At 39.0% G+C, this 23,549-nt stretch overlaps 3 protein-coding genes across 4 annotated transcripts; 1 reads left to right on the forward strand and 2 right to left on the reverse strand.

Annotated features, from left to right (window-relative positions):
* Positions 1-1,478: 1,478 nt before the first annotated feature.
* On the reverse strand, positions 1,479-2,642 carry LOC113590781 (protein CXorf21). Its single transcript, XM_027031077.2, has 2 exons — positions 2,550-2,642; positions 1,479-2,391 (listed from the first exon to the last, which is right to left on the reverse strand). Exon 2 carries the CDS (start codon positions 2,388-2,390, stop codon positions 1,479-1,481), a length of 912 nt encoding a protein of 303 aa, XP_026886878.2. The 5' UTR covers position 2,391; positions 2,550-2,642.
* Positions 2,643-4,921: 2,279 nt separating this feature from the next.
* LOC113590778 (uncharacterized protein C13orf42) lies at positions 4,922-6,479 on the forward strand. The gene is made up of 3 exons (XM_027031075.2): positions 4,922-5,338; positions 5,518-5,662; positions 5,933-6,479. The coding sequence occupies exons 1-3, from the start codon at positions 4,928-4,930 to the stop codon at positions 6,181-6,183; spliced, it is 807 nt and encodes a 268-aa protein (XP_026886876.1). The 5' UTR covers positions 4,922-4,927; the 3' UTR covers positions 6,184-6,479.
* A 1,116-nt stretch (positions 6,480-7,595) lies between these two features.
* On the reverse strand, positions 7,596-12,723 carry rnaseh2b (ribonuclease H2, subunit B). 2 transcript variants are annotated; one of them, XM_027031073.2, is made up of 11 exons: positions 12,546-12,723; positions 12,204-12,275; positions 12,005-12,112; positions 11,642-11,718; positions 11,398-11,512; positions 11,206-11,270; positions 10,843-10,948; positions 10,677-10,758; positions 9,269-9,314; positions 8,617-8,694; positions 7,596-8,404 (listed from the first exon to the last, which is right to left on the reverse strand). In XM_027031073.2, the coding sequence occupies exons 1-11, from the start codon at positions 12,607-12,609 to the stop codon at positions 8,294-8,296; spliced, it is 924 nt and encodes a 307-aa protein (XP_026886874.2). In that variant the 5' UTR covers positions 12,610-12,723; the 3' UTR covers positions 7,596-8,293. The 2 variants fall into 2 exon arrangements, with proteins under 2 accessions (XP_026886874.2, XP_026886875.2); XM_027031074.2 differs by lacking the exon at positions 8,617-8,694.
* Between the last annotated feature and the right edge of the window lie 10,826 nt (positions 12,724-23,549).

The following is a 23,549-nucleotide window of genomic DNA, read 5'->3' on the forward strand; positions in this document are numbered from 1 at the left end:
GGAGAGGAGGCTGAACGAGAGGAGCAGGAACCTGTATGGGAGACTGGTAGACAGGAGGCTGTAAACGGTTTTAAAATTTTGGTTTTGTGGCAGAATAAACAAGGTTTTCATTGCTATTTTACAGAATTACAACATTTCACAAGCAAATTAAAGTTTAATTTTATGAATGTTATGAGCACAAAGAGAGGAAATAATGTGACTTACCAGATGGCAAAAGGATAACAGAATCAGAATCTGATATGGACATTATGAATGTTGCTTTTGTGCAATTAAACAAATCAAAAATATAACCTCAAAATCATTTGATGAATTCCTACCTAACATATAACAGATAGCCTATTTATAGTTTATAACCTCTACATAATTGTTGTATTCAGTCATAATTGTAAGTCACTTTGGATAAAAGTGTCAAATAAATGCCATAAATGTAACAAACTTGTTTAATATTTATTTTGGGCAGTGTTAGCTCAGTGGTTAAGTAATCAGAAGGTTGCCAATTCAAGCCCCACCACTGCCAAGTTGCTACTGTTGGGTCTCTGAGCAAGGCCCTTAACCCTTAATTGCTCAAATTGTGTTCACTCAGAATTGTAAGTCACTTTTGGATAAAAGTGTCAGCTAAATGCCATAAATTGCCATAAATGCCATAAAAAAAACTCTGGATCCCAACACTGCTCACCGTGAACTTATCCTGTCTGATGATCTGACCAATATGAGACTCAGTGATGAGAAACAACAGCTTACTGAAAAATCAGAAAGATTTTATGAATGTCGTTACATCTTGGGCTCTGAGCGCTTTAGCTCATGGATACACTGCTGGGATGTTGATGCCTCTGGGTCCTGGGTGTGATCACAGAGTCTGTTCAGAGGAAGGGAAATGTAATAATGAAAAATGGAGTCTGAAGACTATGGTGTTACAATGACGTGTATAGGGCATGTTCATCACCCCACCCATCCACTCTACTCACTATACGACAGAAACTCCAGAGGATCAGAGTGCAGCTGGACTGGGACAGAGGAATGTTATCATTCTATGATATGTGATCACTTACACACATTCACACATAAGTCTCTGAAATTTACCAGTTCAATTCTCTGTAATGGTGAATAAGTTCAGTTTGAAGTGATATGGTCTGTGTCTGTAATGGAATACAGCAGTGGAATTTGAAGTTGTATTCTGAAGATTTAATATGTAGTGGTAAATGCATGTGCTTTTTAAATCTGTAGGTTATATATGTAATGGAGAGTGAATATACCACATAATATATAACGTGTAGACATTTGCATAAATGATGAGTGAACTCTTTTGTTGTTTAGTCAGGTAAGGTTTTTGTATTCTGGAAACTTTCCAGTATTATTTATATTCCTTTACAACATAATCTTCCTTTGATATTACTATGACTTTATATTAATGTCAGTGAAACATTTTCAAATCGAATTGCATTTTAGCAAATCAATTAAAAGTTTATAAGTTTGAGCATTTACAACCCCCCCCCCCCCCCCCCCCCCCCAAAGTCTTCCTGCTCTTTCCTCATCACTTTGTCTGGGTGGAGGTCTCCAGCAGTGGGGTTCTGATCACACTTCGTCTGGGTGGAGATCTGAAGCAGTGGGGTGCTGATCTCGCTGGACTGCTGGCTGCTGGTGGCTCTCAGCAGGCAGCTGAGCAGCATGTCTTTAGCTCGCGTCGTCTCCAGCTTGTGCTCTCGGCTCAGCTGCAGGGTCATCTGCTCCAGGCTGCACTGCAGCAGCTCGGAGGCCATGACAGGCCGCGGACCCGCGGGGCCCTCACTCAGGTACTCTCTGTACAACTCCAGCAGCTTCTGCTCCAGGTAGACGTTGAGCTGGGAGTTGGAAAGGGGCCGGCTGGCCTGCAGCAGAGATGCACGCTCACGGCCACTACCCTCCCTCCAGTGCCTAGAGCTCCTGGTCTCAGGGAGCAAGGGAGGGAGCAGGGAAGGGGGAGGGACATCTCCAGATACCAGAAAGGGCCCTGGGTGAGGTTCCTGCAGGTAGCTGTTTTGTGGATCCTCTGCACTGGGACTGAGAGGCAGCACTTGGCCACCAGCGATATGCAGGTCACTGTAGTGCTGGCAGATGCTGTGGCAGCTGGATGGCACCAGGAATGTCTCTGGGCCAGGAGACCCTGTCCGACCAGGAATGCCTACACCTGGAGATAGATGCCGGGAATCCACGGGGGCTACAGAAGAAGACTGGGAGTCTCCCTGGTGGGACTGGTGCTCTCTGGAGGAGCTGACTGGGAGCGGAGTCTGGCCCAACAGAGTGGAGGCCAGTGGTGGGGATTGAGACTCAATGACTGAGCAGCATGTAGGAGGATCCACAGAGTCAAATTTGGAGGAAAATGCCACACACCACAAACTGCCTTCACACAACATGCTTTCTTACCATGAATGTGTACAAAGATATACCCCCCACACACACACACACACACACAAACACACACACACACACACACACAAACATAAATAAAACAATTATTTAAAGCAATTACTAACATTTGTTCATATTCCTTGTCACTGTAATAATATACTTACCTTGATGCTCGTGTTGGTTAATTTGAGTATATTGTAAAAGTGCAGAATTTTGTGCCTGGTTCCTCGTCCTCTAGAGAGGTCTGCTCTGCTAAGTTCTTGGGTTTTATGTTATGTTGAATAAGGAAGTGAAAGTATTATCTATAACAACAGAAACTGCCATGAAAAAAATTCCGATATAAACTTAGCCATTCTGATTACATTTTGGTGACCTTATGAAAGGGAGATTGTTGTTGTTACTGTGGTTTTATTTTTATTTTATTATAATGACATCCTAAATAAAACATATTAAGAATGAGTGGTGTAGGTTTCATTCAACTTGGGGGACGGGGGGGGGGGGGGACCACAGCTCACACCACCCAACACATTATTTGAGTAGTGTGAGCAGGAATTACTGGGGGGGGTGTCTCTCTGTATACCCCCCCCCCACCCTCCCCCACCAAAAAATAAAACAAATCCTACACCTATGTTAAGAATCAAAGTTTTTACATTGTCATAAGGAACCCATTAATTTTGATTTGTTGTACATATTGTAACACCCTGTGTAACACACACACAGAGACACAGAGCTCACACAGATATCTATGTTGGAAGAGGAAGAAAGTAATTTCAGTTTCAATAGAAAAAAAATCCACATTTTACTCTATATTTCAGTCAGAGGATCTCCCCATGATTGCACCTGCTGCTATTTCAGAAGTAGAAATAAGAGGCATCGCACCAATATTTATAGATCCTGGTCTGACTAAATACTGATAGTCAGTGTAGACGAAGGGCAGAGACACACAAACACTAACTTTATTTCACACATCTAAACCATGTTTACATTATGTTTGTGTAATTGGAATTATAGACAGGATAAGATGCCAAATATCCTGGTCCAAACCCTGAGTTTCACATAGGGCCCAGCCCTCTGACTTCATACTATAAATCACATTGTAAGCTCTTCACAAGGGTCATCAGGTAGGCACCTCCCTTCATCTGTGTTTTGCTGAATTAAGACAATAACACCACCAGAAGTCTCAAAAGTGAAGTCTGTTGTCCCAGACCCATGTCCTCCAATATCACTTTTAAATCAACTACATATGCCTCTTTAGGCATAAACCCACATTGGCCTACCTGGTGATTCAAGTCATACCCAGCCCCACTGACACCATCAGAGCATGCTTAATGCCACCAGTTCCATATGGGATTTACGCACTACACTAACAACAACCAGAGATAATCTATATTTAGCCACTATGCTCTACATATTTCTATCCTTTTTCTTATACAGTTGATTATAATATTTTCTCTCTATAACTGAAGCATGTGTTCTGTTGTAATTTAACTCAGCATTAACACCAGTCTCTCTGTACCTAGACAATCTTTAATTAGAGCATGCTTTATAGTACTAGTCATAGCAGTAGTATGCTTGTTACATTATTTCCATAATAAAGCAACTTTAAAATTTCATACTGTTAAAAAATTTATTTTTCAAATCTGAATCCAATTTTACATGCTCTGCAACCCTTTTCCCCTCGAAGTAGCCACTTAAACTGTCTTTTTATGCTATTTTAATGTACCTTGAAGATTTTTTATCTGAATAATGATATTCAGGTGGTCCAAAATAACACTACAAAGGAATACAAGACTACACATAGGCTAATTTAAGCAGGACTAATTTTGTTTAGCGTCGTAAAATAAACTGTGCCATATTCATTCTTATTAATTGGCATCTTTACAGAAGTAGCATTTTAGAAGAAATCTTTTATTTTCTTAGGATCTCTTAGTGAAAGCTTGTGGGATCACACTCTCAAAAAGCACTTGACCGGAAACATTAGACACCAGGTAGATTCAGGCAACAGTTACGCTCATCTGCTCGGCGTGAGTAGCTACACGTTACAAGTGAGTATCTGTTAAGAGGTTGCATGGCTTCCAACCCATCTTGAAACGGTAAACCTAATAATTAAGGGAAACTGTATAAGAGCGGAAAAATGCCTGGAGTCATAATACATTTTGTACAATAATCACCGAAATCGGGGATTACCTAACGAGTTTTTTTTTTTTTTTTTTTTGCATAATCTATCAAGCCCTGTGTGTAACCTAATATGTTTATTGTTGATTCATTATGTAAGACTGGTTTAGAATTACTGTCCTTGTTACCATGGCTGCATCCACAGAAACACACGAAACAGAAATGTTTTACCGGGAGTTGACTGGTTCATTTATGCTGTTCAGCACCATGGACAACGGTATGACCGATGAAGATTTATTATATGCACCCTAGCAGTCTTAGTAAAGGCATGTTAATTCCTGGAAAGAATGGATGTGGATCAAGAGAATGGGTTAAGCAAATATCAAGGTGAATATTCCCTGATAACGTGGTCACTTCGTTTGCTGTAATGTTCAAGAAAATAAATGCCGTTTTCCGACCGAACCATGGACAAAGGTCTCGGGATGGCTTTGGCCCACAGGTAGATTACCATAAAGCGTGCACTGTCAAGCTAGTTCGCAGTACATCGATGCTCGTGGTCGGGGATAACCGTCGCATGCAACAGGACTCCACACTGAAGCGGAGTGTCAGCGCGGTCAGTGTGGAGTCCAGCACAGCGTTCTATTACTACCAAAGTCGAGAGGATCGGGTGTGGATCTACTACCAAAATCAGAACTGTTTGGAATATCTACAAGAACTAGTCGCGCTCAGGCGACAGTACACCAAGACCGTCAGCGATCTCAAATACGGGCAACGCCGCGAAACCGCCTCTCGCAAGAAAAACCCCGCTCCACAGCCACCACAGCACAAAACTATCGAGGTGAAAACGAACGACTTACACCAGAGTTATGCGAGAGCTGACCATGGTTTAAATTTTTCTCCAAATAAGCTTTCTTAACCACTGGCTAGAACAGTCACAGTAACATTGTTTATACGAAACGTATGAATGTATTCCTGCCGAAAAACTAATATACTTATATTTGTCTAAATATCCTAAAGCATTTAAGTCCAGAACCGACAGCACCACCAATCCCTAGTGAAGAGGACACACTGCAATTCTTTGACGCCGTCATTGCAAGCTGCGACCTAGAGCGCACCAGAAAACCACATGTAGATAATGGCCACGTGGACGTAGATTTTGTTGGTATGAATAAGTCTACCTTACAAATATTATATAAGATAAATATGTCATATTTTCATAACTAAGCCTTCCTATCAATTGAGAAAAGGTAAGGATTTTTGGCTGGGCACATAGTCAAGAAATTTAATCAGCCAGGCAAAATCTCATCCAAGTTGCATTTTACATACAGTAGCATGGTTACCCCGCTTCCCACCAGAAGCAATTTAGAATGTGATAAGTTCACTTGATAATTAATTGCGTGCAGTTACCTTCCTGCCAATGTCCTCTCTCCAGTGGCAACCAGTACATGTGAGCATGACCTCCACTCTAACTGGATGTTGCGGGACCCTCGGCGTGTCTCCATGGACGAGTCTCAGTTGAAGCAGGCAGATGTGAGCATGGAGCAAGCAGTGTGGAAGAAGGCAGCTGGCAGAACCATGGGCAGCACAAGACGCCTGCAGAGGAACCCCATCCACCTACCCAAAGTGGTGGAGAGTGCCCTGCAGACCCTGCGCTTCAAACCCATTCTTAAGAAGAAAGTGTAGCATATGCCCTTAGCTGCCCATTCCTTTTTCAGCAACCTAACATATTATTTTAAGGATCCATCTGATTCTGCAGAACATAAGATTAGTTATGGATAAAACATTTGATAGTAGGATACCCTGTAGGGACACAAGCTCTTCAATGGCATATCAAAAGGCGAATCATAAGCTCTTCAATGGCATATCAAAAGGCGAATCATAAGCTCTTCAATGGCATATCAAAAGGCGAATCATAAGCTCTTCAATGGCATATCAAAAGGCGAATCATAAGCTCTTCAATGGCATATCAAAAGGCGAATCATAAGATACTAACAGTTGGAAGGTATCGGGGGGTGCCTTTGCATATACTTGGCAATAACAGATTCTTATATCCAATGAAAATATTGCATAAGGAATGAGACATTTAGGAATTGGAGCTTAGAAAATAGCATTCTTAGCATGTCGGCTGCGGCTCCATTACTGGTATGGCTTCAACAAATATTCACAGCTGAGCAGTCTTAATTTCAGCAACAGTCCATGGCCCTGTGCTCATGGTGTCACAATCACCCTCATTCCATTGTTTACAAAGTCAACCAACATGGGTTTCTCCAGCATTAATTCTCCCGCTGAGAAACTTAAGAGATTTATCTACTGATCTGATTCATGTAAGATGAGCTGGCACCAAGGCCTGTAAGGCCCCTAGGGCACTTCTAGACTGCCAAAGGTTATCATAAGCCCATTAAGGGATGCGTTGTACATGATAGAAACCTGGATATAGATTGCTCAGATCATGCATTGGGTGCAGGTTTAACAAAGGCCGAAGGCAGCCACCCTACCGAGGACTTGCACCCAAGTTCAACAGGAGGTAGTCATGAGCTCTGACCACCGGATCAAAGCGGCAGCTCCCTGGCATAGCAGCTAGAGCATCCATTTAACCTTCCTAAGTAACAGTCTGTCACAGCAGGCTGCTATCTTTCCACTTAATCAGCACTACCAACAACTTCACAAGTCATATTCAAGGTTTTAAACCCAAGTGTAAACCTATAGCCCCGATTCCACCACTTTAGGCTTCGTTAGGGCCCAGTTTTATAAAGTGACAAATGTAGTCATCAGCTACAAATCTAGATTAACTGGCTTTAACTGCATGCCATTTAAGTGCAAAATACGCACCTGGTTCAAAGCGGATTAAAAACAAACACACAAAAAAAAAACCCCCACAAAGTGCCTTTTATAGATTTAAGGTGTTTTTAGTTGCAGAATAGCCTAGTCATTGCTTAAAACACTTCAGCAGAAAGCTCGTTATTTAGTAATAAATAATTCCATTATTATTTGGCATATGTTTAATGTGTTTCACAGGCTGTCAGCTCTCATTTACACAAGTACAATTTGTAAAAGTTTAATGTACTGGTGATGGATGGTATCACTTTGTTTCTAAATAAAATTCACTAGAAGAAACAGATGCACATCACTAATCTAGTTCCCATTTCTTAAGAAAAATGAAACCGCTAACAGACAGTGAAACTAATAAGTAGGTGGCAGATGTTTTAACAATGCATAAATGAAGATGGTTTTATATAGCTTTGGCCAACATTACTGATTGCTGTATGCATTATGTATTACAATTAGAAACACTTTACATTGGCATCAAATAAAACCATGTACTCAAAATACAACACAAGACCTCTCTATGCTAGCAAACCAGATGTTTGTTTATTGTTCAGAATATCTTAAATTAAGCAATTTAAGATATTATTTCAACCAAATAACCAAAAGCGAGGCTAAAACCATTAAACCATTTAGTCCTACAGTAGTCAGTCAATGCTCCTGAAGGCATTTAAAACACTAAAATGACAATACCTAGATTCATTTACAACAACCTGTTCCAATCTGTGGACTAACCTGTATTTTATGTTTAATATTAATCTTAAATTGAAACAAGCTTTAGGATGTAGCAAAAAATACTTTCAGCACATGAAAATACCTGTGGTTTCTGGAAGAGACACAGAAGCTAAACAAAAGCTCTGTGTCTAAATGAAACTTGACATACACCACAACATTAAAAAGATGTGAGAATAAATGCATGATTTTTAAAAAAAACTTTATTAACTAAAAACATATGCGCGTGCGCACACACTCATTTCTTCTCCTGTTTCACTTTGGGGCTAAAGAAAGCAGACATGCTCTTCATGCCTGTTTTGTCCACTTTGGCCAGAGTTTTCTGAGCTGCTGTCATCTTCTTAGGAGGCTAGAGGTAATACACATCAAACATTATACCAACCACAACTCTATACCTTTAGCATTCAATAGTAACATCGGAAAGCGACAGACTCAGCTCTGCAGCAATAGCAAGGACACAAAGGGAAAGAAAGAAAGAGACCCAGAGCAGTTTCCTGTAAGCAACTTGTAAAACAATGGCCAACTCCTACTGTTATTAGGTATATTTTTTTCCCCACTCACTTTTCGGACGAAGTCAGCACTGTTGAATTTAGTGTAGTCCTCTCCCGCCTCCACTGGTTTATCTGATAGTTTCCTTTTCTGTCGAACATGGGACACCAATTGCAACAGCCATCAGCACATCCAAGCCCTACTGAGCCTGTCGTCAATGCCCTTTTCTTCCCCATGTTAAATTAAGCCAATTCCAACTTCCTGCATTTCTCCCATGTTACATAAACTGTGAGGGCATGAATTCATGCATGCATGTTCTCGGCCAACCATAACTTATCACATACCCTCACAGAACAGCGGAACACAGAAGTGTGTGCTAACGGCATAACGGGTACCCTTGATTTGTGTTCTCCTAGAGGCTCATGAAAGTGGCATCACTGGGAGTCACTCTTTTCTCCACAGGAGAACCTACCTGTGTGCTTGTGGAACAGTACTACTGGGGAGTTCAAGACATAATCCATAATATTCTGTGTCATAATATCTGTGTTGCTGACCACGACCCACCCTGAAGCCCCAATCAGACCAAACTAATTACAATGCAAAGCAGATGGAACAGTTAAGAAGCAAAAGCACTAGGATTTATTTATTTTTTATCATTGGTGGAGAGATAACAAGAAGAGAAAAAGAAAAGATATCTGTATCCCAAATAGAGCACCTCATTTACCTTTGAAGGAGGCTCTACTTCTTTAGGGCTGGTTATTTCAGGCAACCTTTTTATAAGAACAAAAACACCGAATTTTTTAAATCAGAGGGAAAACATTTACTAGAACAAAAACTTGTAATTATAGACAGGATAAAATGTCAAATATCCTAAGGCAAACCATTAGTTTCACATATGGCCCCGCCTACAAGCTTTTCACAGGGGTCATCAGGCAGGCACCTCCCTTCGTCTGTGTTTTGCTAAATTAAGCCCATGACACCTCCAGAAGGCTCAACAGTGAAGTTTGACATCCCAGCCCACCCCTCTCCAAGCTTACTTTTAAACAAACCTGCACCTTTTTAAGCAAACACACACTGGCCTCCCTGGTGAAAAAGGCCATATCCAGCCCCACTGACATCTCAAGTATGTGCTCAGTGCTTACAGTTCCCATTTGAGCTTTATGCACTATGCTAATGGCACACACAACTGCGCTGCCCACACCCAGCCAGCCACTTCCTAGCCTGTAAAATCCATATTGACCTACCCAGCCCTCTGGCACAATAATGTGTACTCTGTGTTGCCATTTCCATATGGATTCAACCTAATATCACCATGCATTCTCAAACACCGCAGATCCATGCTGGCACTGGTACCATTAATGCATGTTCAGTGTCACTGGTTCCATTTGGATCTACTACATTACACAATGACATGACAACAACCCACTCACCTACTCAGTCCACCATGTACCTAAAACACAAAACACCCCAGCCATTCCAACTGTATAGTGCATTTCCCCATGTAGTCTGTGCTCTCCTTATCCAAACACTGACTAGCCCTTTCAGGAATTTCCAATAGCTACTTCAATTATATTTAGTTCACAGCTTCTAAACCAAACTGCACAAGCAAAGATGTGGCAGACTTAGTTAGAAATCCCCTAACACCTATCTCTACTGGTCTTATATGCGTCTACCACCCGCATTCTCTCACCTCAGCTATCAAACCTGTATACTTCAGCTTCTTCCTGTCAAACCCTTCATTCACTGCATCTTCAAATGTAACTATTAACTGTATAAAAGTACCCATTTACTTTCAGAGTATAACACTAAATCCAGCCTCTGCGCAGTGCATTCAATCCAATCTGGAACCTGTAGTTTTTTTTTTTAATCCACTAGCAATTTCCAAATAATACGAGGCAGCAGGCCAAACTGGAGACACCAGTTTCAATTTTCTGGTAAAAATGATTTCATAATGCTATTAATAATCTTCACCAATACCATCTTTAGCCCAACTTGCTCATTATTGTTTAAGGCTACACATAACCAGCTACCTAAACTCTTTAATATTTAATAGGGGGAATTCTTGTTCGGTGATAAGAGTTCAGGAGTATATGAAGTCCATATGTGTATTCTATCTGTGTGTGTATACTTACTGCAAATGCTTGAGCAGGTCTTTGCTTAGCTCCTCACTAATATACACAGAGATGAGTCCATGAGCATAACGTAGGTAGTCTTCTGCAAAATTAAACAACCACAGATATCCTGAGCATGCACTTTACAGTAAAAACACTCCATACAGTTACCATTTCAGTTTTTTACCTTCAGTGGCCAGAGTTTCCTGTTTAACTCGGACATATGTGGTGGACTTCACTCCTCCACCTACAGAAATGTCACTGTTTCTGAGTGCTGTCACTGTATTCCAAACCTGAAATTGATATGATACTTCAAAATGAACACAAACTTATATGTTCCACAAATATGAAGCCTTTTCAATGCACTAACAACTGTCACCTTATTCTATTAAGTATATAATTTGCTGTACTCAATGTTCTAGCAAGTTCTTACGATGACGGTGTATGTACTGTTGAGTACACTAAGCCTGCAATAATGTTACAAATATCTAAAAACAGCTTGCCCTAGAATGGCATGATGCCATCAATAAAGTTGAAAGAAAGTACAAACCTTTTTCTTCAGCCATTCCATGGTCTTCTCGTGATTATATCGATGGAACTTCAAATTGTCCATCACTACCAGAGGACAAAACTTCCAAGTTACACAAATGTACATTATAATCAGCACAATTTCATCAAAGTTTTAAACTAGAATTACATTACTGGTGAAAACACTCTAATGTAAATAGAAGCATGGACACACTTTTCTCATCTGTCACATAACGGAGAGAGTCTAGAGCCTGGGTGCACTTTAGCAACCGCATGCATCCTGGATAATGTTCATCCATCACCATCTGCTGCAGTGGCTGGAACTTCCCCTTTTTGAACAACATTATCACAATGCACGATTTTATAGCAAAAAAGGTCAAGATCTTTAATTATATTTGTGCAATCAAGCACATATTACATTGGCTTTGTATAACTGACATAATAAACACTGACTGCACCTCCACTCCATCACTCTGCATGTATGGCAACAGCAAAAAGATTGGATCAACAGGAGTTAAATACAGCAGTTTGCCATCTGAAAAAAACAAAGACATGCATACAAACAAAACAAAAATACGTTTATGGAGCATTAGGTCAAATTTGATATCAACACAACATCAACAAAGAGGAAAATGTACTAACATTTTCCTACATATTATAAGAAGGAAAAGAGGTTTATTACTTTAAATAGTAAAAGTTCCATAAACTTTCCAGGTCCCTGCGCGTTACACTGCACTGTACTGTACATTTCAGTCCTAGGGGAATTCGTCACACATGCAGCAGGTCTTGTCAGTCAAATAACGTGTGTGAGACGTTCTCACCTCTCTGTACTGTTTGGCCGATAAACCATGAGCGGCAGTCTTCGGTAAACGCCTTCATCTCGTATACCCGCACGTCTCCGCCACTAAACAGGTACTGAGAAGCGGTACCTCAAACAGAAGAGTACTGTTAGGTGTCTAACCTAGCTAAGTGGCTGCTCTGACAGCCTAACCCTGAGTAACCATGAGAACTCAGCAATACCTGTTGCCGGATTCCTGAGTTTAACGAACGTCGGTTCGCTGTCATGCGTCTTCGTTGACTCGAGGGCCGAGTCTGTTCAAAATAAGATGCAGTGTCAAATCACACTGGAAGGAGGTTAAGGGTTTAACTAGATAGCTACTTTAAAACAAGCTAACGAACATATTGTATTTGGTATTGGGTAGTAAAGCATGTACCTTAAATCATTTTAGATAGCATCTAGCTAACAAAAAGAAACAGCGTGAACGTTCGCGTGCAACTTTTTTTTTTTATTTTAAGTCCGAACAACTGTTTACCGCTAACTGTCCAGTTTCCAACATGAAATGGCTTGGTAAACCGTCGTACCTGCAGCGATGACGACCCAGCTATCATTACTGGGAGGCACAGAACGCGTCTTCTTGGTTGTCATTTTACGGGATTAGCCAGACAGCTAACCTAAAATAGCTAACATATCTAGTCCGCAATCTTGTAGCTAAAACAGAATTTAAACTGACGCGTTGTTGCACCACGCAAAAATGGCGGCACATTTTCTTAACATTACGTAAGGGGTTTCTGTATTTTATATGAACTGCTTTTCGCAAACAATTCGCAAACATTTAAGCAAATAAAGATTGACCTAATATCGTGGTGGGAAGAATTAATCTTGATCTAAATGTTTCATGAATTATTTAAGAAAGCAACTATTTACGCGGAACCCGTTACTCCAGCACCCCCTAAAAATAGTACATTCCTTTTGAGACAAGCGAGTTGGCGCGAGTTGAAACCTGAAGGTTTCATCTGAACAGGATTTCGTCAAATGCCATTTAATTGTATCTTGTATGTAATTGTATCATGTATATATGGCTATGTTATTTTTAGTGGCTGTGTTAATAAATGTACATGTAGCACAGCTATAGCGGTTGCAGGCTGAATGGTCAGTTATCTCTCTTGACGAGCATAGCTTTGATGTTTTTTGACTCATCTGTCTGAGATTAGTGGAGGATCCTTAAAAAGGGATGCGGTTTCTGCAACATCCTATAAGATTCTTAAGTGTTTAGGTATAAGATTAGCCACTTATCTGTAGGATGATATGTCAGTACCAAAGTAATTCTAGTCTAAACAGTAGATTGTTTATACCTATCTGAACAGGTAAAACAGCAAATGCATCATCTATGACTTCCTTAGGGAACCCACAGTTCGGAAAACATTCACATATTTACAATATACTGTTTATACTAGAATTCCTTTGGTACTGACATATCATCCTACAAATAAGTTTTCTTTTCTATAGGAAGTCTTCATTCTCCCTGCAAATGCGCTTGTCTTATGAGTAATGGATGGAGTTTTTGCAGGCCTTACAATGTGAAGAATTGTATTGCAAATAGGAATGAGAATCCATAGGTTTAAAATAGCAGACTTTCTAAACTTCTCTGAAACATCCAAAACTGTCTTCATGCCAGGATATGCTATATACCACGTATATTCCAGAGCTGGTTGGAACTTGTAGAAGGAAGAAATGAACAGTTGGAGCTCTTCAAATGTGCATGTAGCAACTCCAAAAATGTCATCAAGGTATCTCAGAAATTCTAAGGGTACAGGTCCAGTATATTATTTTAAAAATGTTGGTCCACAAATCCAACAAAGAGGTTAGTAAAGGATGGTCCCATTTTGGTATCCACAGTAACTCCTTGTGAGTAGCATTTGTAGTCAAAGGTGAAGCAGTTCAGAGTTAATACAAGTTCTGACAGTTTTAAGAGAATATCTGTGGGAGGGTTCTTCTCAGGCATCAAGAAAATGTTTGAAAGCTCTCAAACCATCTTCATTAGGGATGACTGTGTATAAACGTTTACTAGCCATTGAAAAAAGCAAGGATTTACTTACATAGGACTGAACAATAGGTTGAAAAATGTCATCCTGGATCTGGGATATTATTTCTTTTGGGCAGGAACAAGCAGATACAATAGGATGTCCAATATTATTTTCCATATGAATTAAGGGAGAAGATAGAAGCAGCCATAGCAAGGATTATCTATCTATCTATCTATCTATCTATCTATCTATCTATCTATCTATCTATCTATCTATCTATCTATCTATCTATCTATCTATCTATCTATCTATCTATCTATCTCTCTCTCTCTCTCTCTCTCTCTCTCTCTCTCATATATATATATATATATATATATATATATATATATATATATATATATATATATATTTTCTGGTCATCGCCCCACAGTTACAATCCTCCATTCAATCACACTATTTCATCAGGACCTCTGCCTGATTTGTAAATAATCCTTGTTGTAGCTGTTTCTGTCTTCTTAAATGTTACTAGTTCAGTTGCCATGACAACTGTGATAACAGAAGTAATGATAATTAGTGATTTATTCACAAAACCCATTATAGGTGAATAGACTTACTTCTGAATAGACTTACTTCTTGAAGTTGCACTGTCCTTTAGAATGACAAATGCAAAAAACTATTTGTGTCCACTAGATGGTGCGAAAGTCTTATGCAATCATAATCACTGACATACTATGTAGTGTAATTTCTCTCTGGCAATCATTGGTTAAAACGGAGTGTTTATGCAAATTTTCATTCCTATGACCAAGCAAGCATCAAGAGGAACACGCTCTCTCTCTCTCTCTCTCTCTCTCTCTCTCTCTTTATGGGTTACATGAGGACGGATGTCTGAATCTGCAGGGTTTCATCACACTCTGGGGATCACTCTAGCCAAAAGACATTTACTGACTCATCTAGATTTATGCATGTGGGTCTATGAATTGAAATTATTGGCCCAGACCCCCCACGTCTAGCATAACACCAGTAGTGTTCAGGTCATATGTGGTCTGGTGAGCAGGATATAATGGAGGTTCTGAGTCCTGCAGCTGGTCAGGAAATTTTAATGAATTACCTTTAGAGAAAAACAGAATGGAGCTTGTGCTAAATGTTAAATATACATTCATGCAATGCTGTTCATTTTAGATGCCCATATAGATAGATAGATAGATAGATAGATAGATAGATAGATAGATAGATAGATAGATAGATAGATAGATAGATAGATAGATAGATAGATAGATAGATAGATAGATAGATAGATAGATAGATAGATAGATAGATAGATGGATGGATGGATAGATAGAGATAGGTAAAACATAAAATACACAGTAGAGGTTATTAAAGAGGTGTTTTAACAAAGAGCATAAAAGCAGAGGAGTAAGTCACAATGAATAAACAAAGAAGAGATAACAGGGATAAATTGGAGAACAAAAAACATGTCTATCCAAATTAGAGTGAGAATTAGAGATTTGTACCAATGGCACATTGGAGTCTGACTTTAATGTCATCATATAGAGTCCACTGTTGCCAGGACATTCTAGCAACCTCTTTTGACTCTGTATATGACTGCAAGAATGGCTGGAATTCTCAGATGATCAGGCACTCCCACAACTGGGATAATGCTACTCCGGACACACAAACAAGCATAGCCAATGTCACCTTGATCACATGACCTCATTATGACTGCTGAAGTAATCCTGTTGCCTCCCATGAACATACACACGTGCAGCCACATTCCTGATAATGTGCCATCGTAGCAACCTTTGTACAACACGACATGCAGAACAGTGTGATATAATTTTTTTTTTCTTTCTTTGTCACTTTCTTTCCTCCGTTCTTTCTTTAGGAACCCACAGTGAAATGTGACAATATGATGCCCCCATGATATGGCACTGTTTTCAATATACTCCAGGTTCATAAATTCATTGAAATGTCTCATTACAGTAACCTGTGAGGTCCTTCCAAATTGTGTTAGATCTGTAATTTCTGTGCAATACATTTTACTGCCAAAAGACTACAATGCAGCTTTCATAATATGCTCTTTCCAGGTATCTTTCTTAATGTTTTCCATCCTCCTTACATCATTCCCTGTATGTGTGTGTGTGCACGCACAAGCATGCTCATGCACGTGTATATGTGACCGTGTCTTTGTGTTTTTGTTTGTCTTTAGGATGAGTGAGACACAAGCCCAATCTCAGTACCATCCCTTGCTACTCCAGCTTTGCTCACTGCCAAAACCTGAGAATGGTGTTTTAGCAGTGAAAGACCATACAGAAAAGAGTTTTTCCCTGGTGTTCCACTGAATCTTACATAGCTGACTTGATTCATGAAAGCTTTGTGGAGCATTCACTCTCACTACAAATGACTTGAGAATGCAACATGCAAAGTGGAACATCAAGGCAGAGGGCGGTGGGTGTAGAGACCACTAAACCACTAAACAGAAAGACATAAAGGTTGAAATCTTTAGATTTCCTAACAACTAAACAATTATCAAGAAGGACACTCTGACCTATTGCCAAAATAGTAAGCTTGCGTTGGATTTGCCTCAAAAACCTTTATAATTAAAAATCTGTTTGACCTGCCTTCACTGACCGAATCACTATCTGGGTCTCATGATGTGCCTCTTTTGTTTTAAAAAGTTGTGAATATATATGAGATCATATTGGTCTGTCCTATTCTTAATATGGTTGAGCGCTCGGTAATCAGATGTATGCAGTATGGTCACTCACAGATATGGATGTCACCACCATCGGCATCATCATCAATAAGAAAGCTTTTTATGGTTTGCTAACAGGAATGTCTGACCTATTATGAACAGTGGGGATCAGAGTGATGATTCTTACTGTCACAATTCCACCTACACACATGCAAAATTAGGCAAATTATGAACACATAAGCATGCACACAGTGACACATGTACATATCCCTGAAATTCAGCCAATACATTTTCACATTACAAATAAATTTAACAGTCTCTCCAAGGCCCTAATCCTCTACTGCTGTTTTAAACTCATAAATGTCCTACACAGCATTCATAGACTAATAATATAAATGCTTTGCATGTCTCCAAATGATACATTTCCTCTCAGCGAACTACATGGGCTAGTCCATCCTAATCTAAGAATTTGATCTTTAAATTTCTTTCTTCTTTCGACGAATAAGGCTTACTTGGCGAAAATGGTAGTTTGTTTTGAATATGAAACAGATTTGACCACGTGAGGTCAAGTTATGTAATGACAAGTTCAAATGGGATGATCGGATTTATTGTTACTTTATATCTTGTAAATAAGGATGGCCATGTGTCATTACAGAGACATTAGAGATGATTTTGTTGAACGTTCTCATAAACCGTAATTTAAAAAAAATCACACTTTTAGTTCTGTAGCGGGCTTAAAATGTGCTTTTGTTTCAAACAGACAAACTGCTCCAAAGTTTTTGTTTGTAATCTATGTTTATTACAATTTTGTACGATACATTAAAATGACAGATTATGGGAGTTTATTTAGCATATAATAAGATGGGAGTTTTTATTTGTCAGAACACCCAATGAACTATATGTACAAAAAAGAAAAACAATGCAATTTCGTTAAGAACACTTTTTATTCATTCTTTCTTTAAACTAACCTTTTAAAGTATTTCTCACCGTATCACATTTTAGCCACCGCTAGTCTAAGTGCAGAGTAACTTCCAAAGCCACATAGATGAGGTTTGGCATTTTCACTGAACGGCAGTTGTATTGGTTGTCCTAGTTAAAGTTTATATATTATTTCATTTATTTAAGAAGATATTCTGTTGCATTAAAGTATACATTACGGAAACAAATGTAAATGTAACCTACACTTATTCGCATGTAATCGGCTTTTGTGGGTAATTAAGGAAATTAAAAGAAACAACTTAATCGGTGGGAAATGCATAAAACCTCACTTCTCCTGTGTCAAGTTTTTTGCGCCGGCACGTTTAAATATTTCCAAATCAAGTCAAATGCCTTTGATAAAACAAACAAAGATCATATTTCCTATTAGTTTGGCCCTACGATTTTATATTTCAGTTGATTAAGTTGGACTGTGTTTTAGCTTTTTTATTTATTTAATTATTTTTTACAATAGTTTTGTATCTGTACTGATACGAGTACCTGTATCAGTAAAATATTACCTTGAACCAGTACCTTTTAATGGAAACTGCTGAAAGGCTAGTTTGTGTTTTCAAAGCAAACTTAAAGCCTAATTGGCGTCAGTGCAATGCGTCCACCTCTTCAACGGATTTTACTTCTTGTCATTATTCTTGCAACTTTGGTGTTGATCATAAAATTATCAATAGCAATATCTCGACCTCTTACTTTGTATTTTAGTAGATGAGCAGTGATATCTGGTATGCAGAAACGTACTTCACCTAAATGGATGTCATATTATTTGAAGCCAGCACACTGCGCAAAACAATTACAGAAAGACCACGACCTGGAAAAGACTCGATTAAGACTAAAACTGAAAAGAACTGGTGTAGCAAATCGGATGTTGTAAGATTTAAAACATAAGTATGAGTGTCCTTCAACTTTATATCGACTCCTTCTTTGTTAATGCATTGTTGTAGCACATTTTTAAAGGTTAATGATGTCTGGAATCATGCGTATATGCTTATATGTACACACAAACATACATATATGCTTATATGTACACACACACACACACACACACACACACACACACACACACGCGAGTGTATATGTGTGTGTGTGTGTGTGTGTGTGTTTATGTGTGTGTGTGTGTGTGTGTGTGTGTGTGTGTGTGTGTGTGTGTGTGTGTGTACATATATGTATGTATATGTATATGTGTCTCTTCAAGTCACAAATGTTGGTGGAAATGTAATGATGCAACTCAATTGCAATATCACAGCTTTAACCTAAACGGAGCATGATCGGAAGAAAATAGTGAAAACAATAGTTGAAGAAGTTTCCCACGTCTACTTTAAGTGACCATTCTAGCTTCTCAGAGGATTATATGGATGAGACATCTACACACGCTTGTGAAAGGACAGCGAGTAAAGCACTTGTTTCCATACTAGGTCTCGCACAGCTCAAGGTAAAGATGTGCTCAGTCGCCAACCCTCTGTGGCGCGCGTCAGAAAAAGCGTCCCGTCTCAAGCTCTCCAGACAGAATTGCTTGCTTTGGTGGCAGAAGAATACTGCACGACGTGACATAATATAACCCTGTAATATGTTTGAAGTAGATTCGAAAGGTTTGTGTTTAGTAGATCTGAGGTCGCGCGCTTGGTCTCTTTATCCCTTCCCTTCGCGCAGTGCCGCTCCGCCTCCTCAGCGCGCAACTTTGACGCTGTGTATAAATACTGGAACAAAAGAACTTCCTCAATGCCCGGTGAAACGGCAGAAAATAAACTGAGAATTGCAATAGCATTAGAAAATGACTGGTTTTTAGCTCCGCAATGGAAGTATATTGCGTATACACTGTTTTTTTCTTCAAAGTCAGGCGATGGTTTCTTGCACATAATCGCGTTTTCTTCAAAGGCAAGTAGTCTATCTTTCATAGCCTGTTAACTTTTCTTTGGAACTAACCTCTCATAAATGTGATCTTTATATATGTAAGCCTCTTAAGCTCATGCAATAAACCAAACAGAGTTTTTAAGGTTTTGGTATCGAGGTATGTTGAAACCGTAGCAGGTTGTGAATTAAGGCGGAGAAACTCCAGTTGAAGATTACTTCCTGAGATGGAAGCTTATTTTTTTTAAACAATGATTCTGTTCAAGACTTGTCCCTCAGTTGCGGAACATTATCTTGAATTCTTATCATGTCAAAATGATTTTTAAATAGCTAAAAAGTTTGGTGTGGATGATGATGATCTTATTGAAATATTACGTGTTTCGTGATCAAATTTAAGTCCAACAAGCAAATGATAAATTGCAATACAAAAGTTAAAACTAATGCAGTTAAAGCTATGCTATGTTCCAGAGCTGGACCATTTATAAGATATAGCAAGTTGCCGGTTGTCTTTTAAATATATGCTTTAATGAACGCGTTGATCTTTAAAATATTTATAGTAGCATTTCCTAGCCAACTAAACTGAGTGATTCGTAATTAAAACGAGTTGTTTCATCTTCAAAGATATGCTTTCAAATACGCTATAATTAATTTCTTCTGTGCTGTGGATCCTTTCCCTGCTTGAACAAAGAAGCACGTAGGTTACATTTGGTACTGGAGCGCCCGTGGAAAGTAGGCACCCTGTTTACAATAACACCAGCCTCATGGCGTCACGCGATTGACAAAGAGGTGGACCACTGAGTGCATGGATTTGTGACAGTGGGCGGGTTTTGTGGCATTAGCAACATGCTATATTTGGAAAAGGTTACATCATCGGTAGGCTGCCTTTTAGAGGCGGGACATCCGTACGGATACGCGCTTGTCTGGACATGTCTATAGCGCGCTTTGTTAGGCAATGTTTACTTATTCCGGCGGTGAAATGTAGGCTAATGAACTGTAGCATGAGGTTTAAAAATATATAAACAACCACGTTACTATGTGGTGTAGAATTTATTTGACGGTCCATCTTTTCGAGGAATTCATTCACAAAGGTGTGTGTGTGTGTGTTGTGTGGCGCAATTTGTGGACTGTAGTTCAGGCTAGGCTTTAGTTTTCATAAACGGGTGCAATATAGTACCATAGAAATCTATTCTTTGAATAAGACTTCAAGAAGCTTTTTGCTGTCCAAACTTAAACTAAAGAATCACAGTGTTTCAAGATATATCAAGGTGCATATACGATCTATTTAGCTCGTATATGCATACACATTGCACATACCTCTCTCCTTCCTAAGGTTTTCCTAAGGTTAAAGGTCATAGAATTTGACAAAGTACAACGTCTGTTGTATAGTTCAGTAGACCAATTGTAGAATATTGGTGTTAGTTATTCTACTTTGACGTGAACAAACACTGGTATAGTGCCATAAGTAGTGGCATAGTGTTATAAAAATACTAACAGTAGTATGTTACAGTATGAATGGTGCATGGAATGCATTATATGTAGCCTATATTCTCTCAACCCCCTCTCAAGTGTTACATATTTATGTATTTTATTTAAGGTAGAGATTTACAAGCAATCACTGCGGAATAATTGTGTTTTAAAAATGACCATTTTGCATAGTTTTAGTGATATACACTTAAGGGTCAATTGCACAAAGGTTGTTGCATGACAACTAGAAATCACTTGGTGCTGTGCTTAGATGCTTTCTTGAATAGTTACACATGTCATCATTTCAGCACAAAGGACAATAATAGTAAGGGGACTACTTGGATGAAATGTTATGGGCCAGGAGAACAAGTTGTTCTTGCTTTGTGAACTATTTAGATTATCATTTGGTAATTAATGAAAATGAGTTTATTAAAGGAATGTAATTTTGTAATTTCATGGTTATAACACTAATATGCTGAATAGACCTTATGTAGAGGTAAGATGTATTTTATCCCCTTACTGGTGAGTGAGAGATTTCACATTTCCAGACAGCATAGAAAAATTTGATTGAGACACTTGAATTTGAAATACCCTCGGCTCCATGTTCTCTACAAAAGAAAGAATGTGACCAATGTGATGATTTTGGAGATAAGCCATCATTTTCTGGAAATTGAGCAGTGCAAATACATGTACATGCACACACAGAGACACACAAACAAACAAAACACAAACACAGAGAACAGTTAAGGACCACACAAAGCAAGAATGGCCTGAAGCCACATCCAGTTTGGTGTTTCTATCTAATAAGCTGCAAGGTGTGATTCAGCTCCACTTTAAAAACACATGAATGGAGAGTGTTTGAGAACTAGTTCTGTGCATTATAGTGCTTACACCCAAAAGTGTGCCCTTTTATCAGTGTATACTGTGCCATGTTGTCTGATAATCCATAACATTGAAGGCACCACTGTATAATAGTGCTGTTTCCACCAACACACTTCCTGTATGATCTAGTTTATCTGTAAACTCACAGGCCTCTTTTTCTTGCCGCTTCCATTGTCCACTGCCACAAATAACATGATAAACACATGCACAGTGTGCTCGGTAAAACTGTCACTGTAAACAGGCCTCTTTGTGGCAGCAAAAGCTCTTGAGTGGCAGTTAAATATGTTGTGTTTGTACTGGGTGCAAGGCTTAAAGCTTGTTGCACTGCTTAAATAAAAGTCCAAAGGCACACATGTTGAGGTATTGGTTTACATTTCACACTACTTGTTTGTGGGCAATGATCCAGCTTTTAGTGTGTTGTAGACCTAAACAGTTCAGATGATGACATTTCTAGTTCTCATAAGACTTATTCTTGAAAGAAATTGTAATTAAGGTGTTTTTTTTATAATGGTTCCTTCTAAAATGTGTTTGAGGTAGCATTGTGCTTGATTCTTAGTTGGGCCAAAAGTGCTCTTATTTGAAGGAGTGTTCCAGTTAGCTTTAGGCAGCAATCATTCTCATTACACATTGATATTTTTTACCAAACATGACAGACTAACTTGGTGTGTGTTAATGTGTGTTAGGGGACAACTTACATTTGCTTGGTTGCAAGTATGCCGCTGTCAGAAACTCACTGTAAGGATAAAGTTACACATGTCCAATAACAGGCAAACTCACAGTATATGCGCATGATTTCTGAATCATTAGGATTTAGGTTCCAGATGTTTCACTAAAGCAAATTTGGGCGAATATTGTACTAGCTTCCTTCCGCGTGATAAAGTCAGCAGTAAACAGAGAGGGGCGGGTTGGACTTAGACCGCGTTCTCCCAATCAAGCCGCGCGCTCCTGGTGGGGTGAGCGCGTCATTGTCGACGCGGCTCGCGTTCGCCACTGTGGTAAGGCAGACTTCACTGTTGTCACGCCGCATCTTCTTTTCGTTTAAAGAACGTTTGCAGATAGCCGTTCACAATTCCTTTTCAAAATTCATAATTCAGATGTGAGAGCACAACTAAAATCATTCGAAAATCTGTCTTCCAAAACAAACTTTCCTTTAATCAACGGTCGTTGAAGAGAAACACATCCTTTAGTCTTTGCCTGTTTTTTTTTGCCACAGATCTAAGCGTTCGTTCATATTGTATCACACTAAATCCGCAAATGAACATAATAGAATTACTCAGGATTGGATCATAAGAGTGTCCATTTAGAAGAACTTTAGTTGTTTTGTGATGTTTATTTCGGAATTAATTCAATCTGAAAATATCACATCATCTGTATTATATGCATTCCCCCCCCACCGCAGAAAACCAAGACAAATATATATATATATATATATATATATATATATATATATATATATATATATATATATATATATATATATATATATATATATATATATATATATATATATATATATATATATATATATATTACGTGATGGGTGTGTTGACTGATCTCATTTTGCTTGTTGTGCTGACATGTTAAAATTACAGCCTTTACAATAATATTTAACGGAGACTAACATAATATTCGCTCTCTGTTGACTGACTGATATTGTGCGTGGGTTGCTAGCCGGTTTGAGGGTGCAT

This window comes from Electrophorus electricus, chromosome 25 (assembly GCF_013358815.1).
Source record: "Electrophorus electricus isolate fEleEle1 chromosome 25, fEleEle1.pri, whole genome shotgun sequence".
Lineage (NCBI taxonomy): Eukaryota > Metazoa > Chordata > Actinopteri > Gymnotiformes > Gymnotidae > Electrophorus > Electrophorus electricus.

Coding starts and splice junctions, on each gene's coding strand:
- LOC113590781 (XM_027031077.2), bottom strand. CDS start 2,390: ATGTTGTGTGAAGGCAGTTTGTGGTGTGTGGCATTTTCCTCCAAATTT.
- LOC113590778 (XM_027031075.2), top strand. CDS start 4,928: ATGTTCAAGAAAATAAATGCCGTTTTCCGACCGAACCATGGACAAAGG. Junction 5,339..5,517: donor CACAGCACAAAACTATCGAG/GTGAAAACGAAC, acceptor AATATCCTAAAG/CATTTAAGTCCAGAACCGAC. Junction 5,663..5,932: donor CGTGGACGTAGATTTTGTTG/GTATGAATAAGT, acceptor TCCTCTCTCCAG/TGGCAACCAGTACATGTGAG.
- rnaseh2b (XM_027031073.2), bottom strand. CDS start 12,609: ATGACAACCAAGAAGACGCGTTCTGTGCCTCCCAGTAATGATAGCTGG. Junction 11,271..11,397: donor TTATGTGACAGATGAGAAAA/GTGTGTCCATGC, acceptor GTCCTCTGGTAG/TGATGGACAATTTGAAGTTC. Junction 8,695..9,268: donor AAGTAGAGCCTCCTTCAAAG/GTAAATGAGGTG, acceptor CATGTTCGACAG/AAAAGGAAACTATCAGATAA.